General features: G+C 44.2%; 1 protein-coding gene across 10 annotated transcripts in view; it reads left to right on the forward strand.

The window, feature by feature from the left end:
• The window catches only part of LOC134359737 (myomegalin-like), a 208087-nt gene that overhangs the window by 146070 nt on the left and 49885 nt on the right, over positions 1 to 12132 (forward strand). For all 10 annotated transcript variants that reach the window (XM_063073309.1, XM_063073304.1, XM_063073303.1 and 7 more), the window contains 2 exons: positions 3384 to 3444; positions 11150 to 11287. In XM_063073309.1, coding sequence (XP_062929379.1) covers positions 3384 to 3444; positions 11150 to 11287 — 199 coding nt within the window. The remainder of the gene's footprint in view (positions 1 to 3383; positions 3445 to 11149; positions 11288 to 12132) is intronic.

The raw sequence follows: 12132 nt of genomic DNA on the forward strand, positions 1-12132 counted from the left end.
CTGTATTGTCCATTATGGTGTCTGATGTGGCAGAATAATTTTAAGGTTCATTTCCTTTTTTTTGGAAAAAGTAAAGCTAGTTCAAGTTCAGAGTAAATTTATTTATCAAAGTAGATATATATCACCGTATATAACCCCAAGATTCATTTTCTTGTGGGCATTCACAGTAAATTTTATAAAAAGCAAAATAATAGTTGATAAATAAACAGTAAATATTGAGAACATGAGATGAGACTCTTTGAAATTTGGTTTATACATTGTGGGAATAGTTCAGTGTTGGGGTGAGCGAAGTTATGTGAAGTTACCCCTCTGGTTCAAGAGCCCAATGGTTGAGGGATATTAACTGCTCTTGAAAGGCAAAATTCAGTATATAAAGTGGTTGTGCCAATCTCTGGGTCATCCAGTTTCTCTCCAGAATATGACCTGTTTCTATTGTTAAGTGAATTTAAGTCTTACAATAGATAAGCAACATACATCAAAGTTGCTGGTGAACGCAGCAGGCCAAGCAGCATCTATAGGAAGAGGCGCAGTCGACGTTTCAGGCCGAGACCCTTCGTCAGGACTAACTGAAGGAAGAGTGAGTAAGGGATTTGAAAGCTGGAGGGGGAGGGGTAGATGCAAAATGATAGGAGAAGACAGGAGGGGGAGGGATAGAGCCGAGAGCTGGACAGGTGATAGGCAAAAGGGGATACGAGAGGATCATGGGACAGGAGGTCCAGGAAGAAAGACGGGGGGGGGGGGTGACCCAGAGGATGGGCAAGAGGTATATTCAGAGGGACAGAGGGAGAAAAAGGAGAGTGAGAGAAAGAATGTGTGCATAAAAATGAGTAACAGATGGGGTACGAGGGGGAGGTGGGGCCTTAGCGGAAGTTAGAGAAGTCGATGTTCATGCCATCAGGTTGGAGGCTACCCAGACGGAATATAAGGTGTTGTTCCTCCAACCTGAGTGTGGCTTCATCTTTACAGTAGAGGAGGCCGTGGATAGACATGTCAGAATGGGAATGGGATGTGGAATTAAAATGTGTGGCCACTGGGAGATCCTGCTTTCTCTGGCGGACAGAGCGTAGATGTTCAGCAAAGCGGTCTCCCAGTCTGTGTCGGGTCTCACCAATATATAAAAGGCCACATCGGGAGCACCGGATGCAGTATATCACCCCAGTCGACTCACAGGTGAAGTGATGCCTCACCTGGAAGGACTGTTTGGGGCCCTGAATGGTGGTAAGGGAGGAAGTGTAAGGGCATGTGTAGCACTTGTTCCGCTTTCACGGATAAGTGCCAGGAGGGAGATCAGTGGGGAGGGATGGGGGGGGACGAATGGACAAGGGAGTTGTGTAGGGAGCGATCCCTGCGGAATGCAGAGAGAGGGGGGGAGGGAAAGATGTGCTTAGTGGTGGGATCCCATTGGAGGTGGCGGAAGTTACGGAGAATAATATGTTGGACCCGGAGGCTGGTGGGGTGGTAGGTGAGGACCAGGGGAACCCTATTCCTAGTGGGGTGGTGGGAGGATGGAGTGAGAGCAGATGTACGTGAAATGGGGGAGATGCGTTTAAGAGCAGAGTTGATAGTGGAGGAAGGGAAGCCCCTTTCTTTAAAAAATGAAGACATCTCCCTCGTCCTAGAATGAAAAGCCTCATCCTGAGAGCAGATGCGGCGGAGACGGAGGAATTGCGAGAAGGGGATGGCGTTTTTGCAAGAGACAGGGTGAGAAGAGGAATAGTCCAGATAGCAAGGGGCTTCCCTTCCTCCACTATCAACTCTGCTCTTAAACGCATCTCCCCCATTTCACGTACATCTGCTCTCACTCCATCCTCCCACCACCCCACTAGGAATAGGGTTCCCCTGGTCCTCACCTACCACCCCACCAGCCTCCGGGTCCAACATATTATTCTCCGTAACTTCCGCCACCTCCAATGGGATCCCACCACTAAGCACATCTTTCCCTCCCCCCCCCTCTGCATTCCGCAGGGATCGCTCCCTACACAACTCCCTTGTCCATTTGTCCCCCCCATCACTCCCCACTGATCTCCCTCCTGGCACTTATCCGTGTAAGCGGAGCAAGTGCTACACATGCCCTTACACTTCCTCCCTTACCACCATTCAGGGCCCCAAACAGTCCTTCCAGGTGAGGCATCACTTCACCTGTGAGTCGACTGGGGTGATATACTGCGTCCGGTGCTCCCAATGTGGCCTTTTATATATTGGTGAGACCCGACGCAGACTGGGAGACCGCTTTGCTGAACATCTACGCTCTGTCCGCCAGAGAAAGCAGGATCTCCCAGTGGCCACACATTTTAATTCCACATCCCATTCCCATTCTGACATGTCTATCCACGGCCTCCTCTACTGTAAAGATGAAGCCACACTCAGGTTGGAGGAACAACACCTTATATTCCGTCTGGGTAGCCTCCAACCTGATGGCATGAACATCGACTTCTCTAACTTCCGCTAAGGCCCCATCTCCCCCTCGTACCCCATCTGTTACTCATTTTTATGCACACATTCTTTCTCTCACTCTCCTTTTTCTCCCTCTGTCCCTCTGAATATACCTCTTGCCCATCCTCTGGGTCCCCCCCTCCTTGTCTTTCTTCCCGGACCCCCTGTCCCATGATCCTCTCGTATCCCCTTTTGCCTATCACCTGTCCAGCTCTCGGCTCTATCCCTCCCCCTCCTGTCTTCTCCTATCATTTTGCATCTCCCCCTCCCCCTCCCACTTTCAAATCCCTTACTCACTCTTCCTTCAGTTAGTCCTGACGAAGGGTCTTGGCCTGAAACGTCGACTGTACCTCTTCCTAGAGATGCTGCCTGGCCTGCTGCGTTCACCAGCAACTTTGATGTGTGTTGCTTGAATTTCCAGCATCTGCAGAATTCCTGTTGTTTGCCTTACAATAGATAGTCTGTAGCTGATAGCGCGGGTGTTATGCTCATTAGAGAATAGAATTAAGATCTTTCAGTTGACATTTATTCTTAATGTTATTTCATACTTGGCCAGATTGTGCGTAGGAGGGCGGGTGAGCAGCTTGCTTTCAAATGAGATTTAGTAAAGAACGTACTATAGGCAGCTTAATGTTGACAGTTGATGAACTGTGAAATGCTAGAATGTGAATCATTGTGTAAGTACAGTTTCTCTAAATAATGCAACATAACCATGTGAAATCTGATGGAAGAAATGAAGCAAGTGAAGAGAATCAACTCATTTATTCAAATTTTGATTTGCGAGATTTTTTTAATGTTTATTTATCATTCATATGAAGAACAGTTAATGTATTTAATGGCTATGGAGCTTTTAAGTTTCCATGATATTTATAAAAGATGGCAAATATGCTAGTCTGTTTAAAATTTGTTCAGAAACCCAAGATTTTCTGTTTCCTTGTGTTATCTTATAGGTATTACAGGAGATGCATCGTCTGCTTATGGAGACAACACCTTTGTTGATTTCTCTCAAAGGTAAATACACAACATAGATATTTTCAAACACAATTTGATGTTCTTCATTCAGATAACTGAAGGCCTGGCTTGGATGTTATCTAGGTTCATCTGTATTATTCATTTGTCAGCAATCTTTGCTTAAAGAGCACATTTTGTGCTGATGAAAATGTAAATAACTATTGAAGTGATAAGCATCTATTATCTGAAATATCAGGCTGATTTAAAGACTTAATAGGGTATGTTCACATGTAAGTTCATTTACAGTTTGTTATTCAACTGTACACATGTATATCACCAAACGAAACAGCATTCTTCCAGGAAAAAAATGCACAACACAGTGTATATAACTCACACCTGTAACACAAAGTAGTATTACCACAAAAAAATTGAATATAGATAATTTGGCAGGTGTATCTGGTTTCACTCCATAAGCAAATGCTATTTATAAGGAGGTGTAGTAACTAAATCTCAGTTTTGACATTGGACTGCAGGCTTCCTCTGTACTGAGTGTATGTGCATTCACAAGACTGGAAACAGCCTGCTCCCTCTGCTGGTGAAACTCTCAAATCAAGTGTAACATAGTGCATTTTTAGATATTTGTGAATCTATTTACATTTTAACCTGCAAGAAAATTCACTTCCTAGACAGCAATATCAGAATCAGGTTTAATATCATTGGCATATGTTGTGAAATTTGTTGTTCTGCTGCAGCAGTACATCGTAAACAATATTGCGGTCATTAGCAGTTTTGGATTTCAATATTTTAATCCAAGGTTCTTTCAGAAGTGGGGTAAGAGGCACAAAACCTGTTGCTTTGTGGTCATTTTATTAAGTGTTGATTGATGAAAGAAGTTGAAGTGAACAGTTACAGAGGTCTACTAAGTGAAGGGAAAACTAAGATCTGAGGTCTAAGATGGTGCTGCTTTGTGTTGTAGCTCTTTAATACTGCAAAGATGAGAAAAAAATCCATTCAAATTTGTTGATTAACTAATGAGAAAACTATTTTTCAAATAATGCAGTACAAAGAAGCTTCCAGAGCTTTCCGGATTTATACTTTGTATAACCACCAGAGGCATATTAAACATTCTTGCGCATACTAGGCAGTTATTTGTATATACCTGTAAATAATTATATAAAATACAAACAGATATTGTTAAATTGCAAAGAAAATAACAATTAAACAGTCTAATTTAAGAATTGAACAGAACCAACAGTGTCTTCAGGTTTATGAGAAGCCGGATCATCTTTTTCCTTTTATTTTACATTGTAATGTCTCAATGAAATGGGTACAACATCCCCCTCTGGTGATTACAGTGTTAGCAAAAGGGCCCAGGATACTGCATCCATTGAGCCTCTGTATCCACTGTCATTTTACCACAAGGGGCAGATGCTTCTCAGCGGTGAGCCTCCCTCCCTTGGTGGCAAGAGGATTACATAGTTCCGGATACACCTTGCATGCTTCACCACTGGAGGCTACTGAGCATCTCCCTGCTTTGCTTCTCAAGGCACATAGTTGAATACTGATTATATTCAAAGTAAATTTATTATGAAAGCACACCATAAGTTTGGATAGCTACGTGGATGGCGGGGTATGGTGGGCTGTGTTCCGGGTGCAGGTCAATGGGACTAGGAATGGATTAGATGGGCTGAATGGCCTATTTCTTGGTGACATGAAGTCACCGTGGACCCTCAGATTTATTTTCCTGTGGACATTCACAGTAAATACAAAGAAACACAAAAGAATCAATGAAGGACCACACACAACAAGATGGCAAACAAACAATGTGCGTTAGACGACAAACTGCAAATACAGAAAAAGAGAGAATATTAATTTTAAAAAGTCAATAAATATTAAGAACATGAGATGAAGAGTTCTTGAAAGCGCATCCATAGGTTGTGGGAACAGTTCAGTGTTGTGATGAGTGAAATTATCACTTGTGATTCAAGAGCCTGATGGTTGAGGGGTAATAACTGTTCCTGAACCTGTTGTGGGGTCTTGAGGCTCCTGTATCTCCTTCCTGATGGCAGCAGCGAGAAGGGAGCATGACCTGGATGGTACAGGTCCATATCCCAGTAACAATTGCCCAATTACTGGGACAGGGGGAGGACTTCCAAAGGAGCTGAGGCATTCAAATTTGGGTCATTAAAGTTTGGAATAAAAATTTGATATCAATAATGATAGGTAGATACTTTATTGATCCCAAAGGAAATTACAGTGTCACAGTAGCGTTACAAGTGCACAGATGTACAAATAGTAGAAAAGAAGTCGAAAGAATAAAAAAATAAGTTAGCTCAACAGCCTTAACAGGAGGGGTTCATCAGTTCTCGGGCTATAGGTTGACTCATTATAGAACCTAATGGCCGAGGATATAGATAACCTTATATAGCGCTCCAATCACAAACAAGAGAAAATTGCAGATGCTGGAAATCCAAGCAACACACACAAAATGCTAGAGGAACTCAGGAAGCCAGGCAGCATCTATGGAAAAAGAGAACAGTGGATGTTTAGGGCCGAGACCCTTCGGTAGGACTGGAGAAAAAAAGTTGAAGAGTAGATTTAAAAGGTGGGGGGAGAGGAGAGAAAAGCACAAGGTGAAAGGTTAAACCTGAAGTGGGAGGGATGAAGTAAAGAACTGGGAAGTTGATTGGTGAAAGAGATACAGATCTGGAGAAGAGGGAGAATGATAGAGAACAGAAGGCCATGGAAGAAAGAAAACTGGGAGGAGCACCAGGAGGCGGCGATGGGCAGGCAAGGAGATGAGGTGAGAGAAGGAATGGTGAAGGGGGGCATTACTGGAAGCTTGAGAAATTGATGTTCATACCATCAGATTGGAGGCTACCCAGACGGAATAGTACAGCACAGTACAGGTCCTTCAGCCCACAATAAGGTGTTATTCCTCCAACCTAAGTGTAGCCTCATCACGACAGTGGAGGAGGCTATGGATAGACATATTGGAATGGGAAGTGGGATTAAAATGGGTGGCCACTGGGAGATCCCGCTTTTTCTGGCAGACAGAGCGTAGGTATTCAGCAAAGCAGTCTCCCAGTCTGCGTTTGGTTTCACCATTATACAGGAGGCCACACCTGGAGCACCGGACACAGTATATGACCCCAACATTACTAGATCTCCAGCGCCCACCAGGATGGCTGCAAAGCTCTCAGTTTCTTTCTGGACACCAGACCCAACCAGTTCCATTCCACCACCACTCTTCTCCACCTAGCAGAACTTCTCCTTCAGTAATTTTTCTTTTGGCTCCTCCCACTTCCTTCAAAGAAAAAGTGTAGCTTTCGGCACTCGCATGGGTCCCAGATATGCCTGCCAATTTCTCAGCTACGTGGAACAGTCCATATTCCAAGTCTACATTGGTGACCATCCCGCACGCTTCCTATGATATATCAACAACTGCATTGGTGCTGCTTCCTGCACCCACGTGAAACTTGGCTTCATTCACTTTGCCTTCAACTTCCACCGTGCCCTCAAATTTACCTAGTCCATTTCCGACATCTCCCTCACCTTTCTTGAGCTATCTGTCTCTATGTCTGGACACAGCTTATCTACTGATATTCATTACAAACACATGGGCTCTCACAGCTACCTGGACTATATCTCCTTCCACTGTTACTTGTAAAAATGCCATCCCCTTCTCTCAATTCCTCCGTCTCCACCGCATCTGACCTCAGGATGAGGCCTTTCATTCCAGAACGAAGGAAATGTCCTCCTTCTTCAAAGAAAGATGCTTCCCTTCTTCCACCATGAACGCTGCTCTCAAATGCATCTCTTCCATTTCACACTTGTCTGCTCTCATCCCATCCTCCCGCTACCCTACCAGGGATAGGGTTCCTCTTGTCCTCACCTACCACCCCACCAGCCTCCACGTCCAGCACGTAATTCTCTGCAACTTTTGACATCTCCAATGGGATCCCACCACCAAACACATCTTTCCCTCCCCCCCGGCTTTCTACAGGTATTGCTCCCTACGTGACTCCCTTATCCATATGTCCCTCTCCACTGATCTCTGTCCTGGCACATCCTTGCAAGCGGAACAAATGCTACATCTGTCCCTATGCCTCTTCCCCAAACAGTCCTTCCAGGTGAGGCAACACTTCACCTGTAAGTTTGTTGGGTACTACACTGTTCGGTGCTCCCAGTGTGGCTTCCTGTATATCAGTGAAACCAAACGTAGTTTGGAAGACCACTTTGCTAAATACCTACGCTGCATCCACCAGAAAAATCTCCCACTTCCCATTCCCATTCCGATGTGTCTATCCATGGCCTCCTCTACTGTCCTAATGAGGCCACACTTAGACTGGAGGAACAACACCTAATATTTTGTCTGGGTAGCCTCCAACCTGATGGCATGAACATTGACTTCTCTAAGTTCCGGTAATACTCCCCACCCGCCCCTTCACCATTCCCCATCCCCCTTTCCTCCTCTTACCTTATCTCCTTGCCTGCCCATCACCTGCCTCTGCTGCTCCTCCCACTTTTCTTTCTTCTGTCCTCTTCTATCAGACTCCCCCTTCTCCAGCCATGTACCTCCTTCACCAATCAACTTCCCAGCCCTTTACTTCATCGCTCCCCCTTCAGGTTTCACCTATCACTTTGTGTTTCTCTCTTCACTTCCTCTACCTTTCAAATCTACTCCTCAGCTTTTTTTCTCCAGTCCTACTGAAGGGGCTCGGCCTGAAATGTTGACGGTTTACCCTTTTCCATAGATGCTACCTGGCCTGCTGAGTTCCTCCAGCATTTTGTGTATGTTGCTCTTTGGAGCAGCACAGTTGTCTTAAGGCTGATTTATACTTGTGCATACGGGCTATGCCATAGGCCTGATTTATACTTTTGCATAACCCTACGCCGTAGCGAGCATGCGTAGTCGTGTCTGCGTCACTCTGCAATTCACCGCCAAAACGCTAGTTGGCGGTGGGGTTTCTATGCCACTGTGTTGAGGTTCTTCGTGAGACATGGATGAGGAAATGCATTTCAAATATTTTCGGATGTAGGCTGGTAGATTTGACGATTTGGTTCGTCGTCTCCAACCATTTATTTCGCATCAGTGTACAGACACGGCGGAGAACAGCAACCAGAAATGCGTAGGGGGAAATGCGATGCTACCAAGCGGACCAATCACAGTTGTCGCGGTCTGCGTCACCACGACGCGTGAGTTACATTTTTGGGGAGGTGCACGTCACCCTATGGTGTAAGGTACGCGGTACCTACGGCGTACATTTGACGCACAAGTATAAATCAGCCTTTAGTCTATTACTAAAAGTGTTCCTCTGTTTAGCCATGGTGGCATGCAGAGGGTGAGAAACATTGTCCAGAATTGCCAGGGTATCCCGTAGGGTCCTTTGTTCTACTGCAGCCTCCAGTGTATCTGGTTTGACCCGTATAACAGAGCCAGCCTTTCTAATCAGTTTATTGAGCCTGTTTCCTTCACCCATGTTGATGCCATTACCCAGCACACCACAATTGTACTGGTGATAACAGACTGGTAGAATGTGAAGGAGAGGCCTGCATACTCCAAAGGATCTCAGTCTCCTCAGGAAGTAGGGTGACTCTGGCCCTTGTACACAGGCTCTGTGTCAGTGCTTCACTCAAGTCTATCATCCAGGTGCGCATAAAAACAAACCGCCCCCCCCCCCCAACTCTGTGTGTGATATATATATATCACACACACACACACACACACACACACACACACACACACACACACACACACACACACACACACACACACACACATATATATACATACATATATATATAAATAAACTCTGATATTTCTCACCCCCCCCCCCTGTATTTTGCTCCAATCACATTTAAGTTATGCCCCCTTGTATTGGCCATTTCCACTCTGGGGGGGGGGGGGAATGTCTCTCTCTGTTCCTTTGCCTCATCTTGTACACCTCTATCAAGCTACCACTCATCCTCCTTTGCTCCAAAAAGAAAACCCTTAGCTTGCTCAACATATTTTCATAAGACATGCTTTTTAATCCAGGCAGCATCCTGGTAAGTCTCCTCTGCACCCTCTCTAAAGTTTCCTCATCCTTCCTATAATGAGGCAACCAGAACCAAGCACAATATTCCATGATTATTGATACTAGATTAATTACTTGAAATTGAATCCCTCAGCTCCTTTGGAAGTCAACCCCATGTCCCAATAACTCTGGACTGTATGGGACTCCAGACTCACGAATGTTTGGTTGTCTGCTGAGGTAGCCTGCAAAATCACTCATTTGGTAGAAATTTATGTCCATGCTTCAAGGAAGAAGAAAATCTAGTTCTAATAACTAAACAAGTTTGGCTGTAGTATTAAATAACATTTCAGCACCTCTCTGTGTTTCTTCTTCAAATAAAGCCCTTAGAAGTACTACTGTGATGAACAGTCATCGCACATACCAATTACATCAAGTCTGTAGGAAATAAAATTTTTTCAGTCGTGTCAGTTATTACCACAGGAGTGGAATGTGGAGTAATACACCCTGCAATACTTTCAACTCTCTGTTGTCATTTTATATAAATCTTATCAGATAGATATTATATTTGTATATCTGATTAAATGTAAAAATGTAGCTCCTGCAGATGTGAGATGGCTGCCATGCTGAATGTGGATGAGTGGCAGTCCAGATCTGGGCCACAGCTGAGATATTTATGGGGAGAGATCTAAATAGTGGATTCTAATGAATCATCATTTCATTTGCACAGATGTAAATAATTACTTAGTGTGTCAAAAGGAAGTTCCAGTAAAAGGTCTTGCTACGGTGTCATACTTATTGACATCCTCCTTATTTTGGGATAAATTAACATGGATCAAATCATGCTAGAAAATGTAATCTGGGTTAAAAAGTGCATTTCCTTGTGGATGAGGTATTGTTCAGTTTGATATAACTTGCCCCAATACTATTTGGGAAAACAGGAATCCTCTCCCTTGGATAAAGTTTATAGCTTTTGCTGTCAAATTGTTTAAAAATGCATTGCAGGGCAGGTGCCAGTAATGTTTCTACGTAATGTGCATTAAACTATCCTTTCACAATTTTGTGGTTAAATTAAACCCACAATAGAAAAACTGATCATACCTTTGCAGAGTCAAATCTAGGAGTGATTTTTAAAAGTGACGCTGGTGTTAATGGGTGGCACTTGTCCAGCAAGTGTGATTAACTGGAATAGCGCACTAAAACCGAGAGCTGTATTCTAATCCTAGTGTACTTATTAATCCCATGTCACTGTCCTTGCGATAACACAGATCGATCTGCAGTTAAACAGTAGCTATCCTCACAGCAAGGGACATTTTTATTCTCCTTTCATTGGTGTACTGAAGAATGTATGAAGAAAAGCAAAATAGTCTGCTGTTTGTAGATAAGTGGTTCATTAATTTTGACTACAAGAAAGTAGAGATTGGTTGATGAACGCAAAGACAGCCTGATATGTTCTGTTATTGTTTGAAACTTACTGCCGCTGCTCGTGCTTATCTGTCAAAACTTCAGTTATTCACTCTGTAAAATAAATCCAAATATCAGCTGGTTTGCCTTGTGAGAGGGATGTTCTTCTCTGCTTTGGCTGTCTAGGAACAGGACTTGCTCACTCTTGCACCATGCTGGCATGTGTGCACTGGGTGTTCCTAGAACAAGTTTATGGCTTCTGGCATGTAGTTGATGCAAATAAGCATGCTGTCCAAACTTAGTCCCTTCTACCGAGAGTCTCTCTTCTCCTTCTCTCTGACCAGTGCCCGCAGCCTGCAGTGTGAGATTCTGTACCTTCGAAAGCAACTAGAGAGTGAACGCAAACACCTACACAAGCGTTTGAATGAGGTGCTACACGAGAATCAGGCCTTGTCACGGGCAACTAAAGAGCAACTCGCACAGTAAGTGTAACCTCTTCAGTGTTGGCTAAGCTACATAACCAGTGTTTTATTAAACCAATTTATTAGCCACATATACTGTATATCGTAGTCACAAAGTCGCTGCTGGAAAACCCCAGAGAGATTTATAGATATGCAGCAACACACACAAAATGCTGGAGGAACTCAGCAGGTCAGGCAGCTTCTGTGGAGGGGAATAAACAGTTGATGTTTCGGGCCAAGATCCTTCATTACGACTGAAAAGGAAGGGGGCAGACGCCTGAATAAGGTGGGGAGGGAGGATGGAGGACGAGCCGGAAGGTGATTGATGGAGCCATGTGGGTGGGGGAGGGGAATGAAGTAAGAAGCTGGGAGGTGATAAGCTCATAAAGGGATGGAGAAGAAGGAATCTGAGTCCAAGCACTGTTGATGCAGTTACATAGCGCAGGTCTCCACTAGTTTAGTGGGTTAGTGACTGACAGGATAAACTATTGGAGAAGTTAACCATTAAGAGTTGAAAAGTGTAACCTAAATTTCAAACAGCTTTCAAACTGAGTTCACATTTAACCTGAAGATGTGACTGTCGTGATTTGGACATTAGCACTAGCAAACTTGGAGACAGATCTGTGTTACTATGGGCTGTTTGTGGGTTATTTCACTGCTGACTGTTTTACTGAAGGTGTCTTTTTGCTTTGATGTACTGTGGTGACACTGAGGTGGGAGAGAGTCGTACAACTGAAGTCCACTCATCTGCTTCCCAGAGCTGCGTTACCTTGAAAATGAGATCGTGGCAGCAAATGTTTCTTTGGCCGGCTAGTGTTTTCAGGATTAGAGATTGTAAACTGTTGTTACCCAACACTTCCTTTATT

The sequence above is a fragment of the Mobula hypostoma genome, chromosome 21, assembly GCF_963921235.1.
Source record: "Mobula hypostoma chromosome 21, sMobHyp1.1, whole genome shotgun sequence".
NCBI classification, from domain to species: domain Eukaryota; kingdom Metazoa; phylum Chordata; class Chondrichthyes; order Myliobatiformes; family Myliobatidae; genus Mobula; species Mobula hypostoma.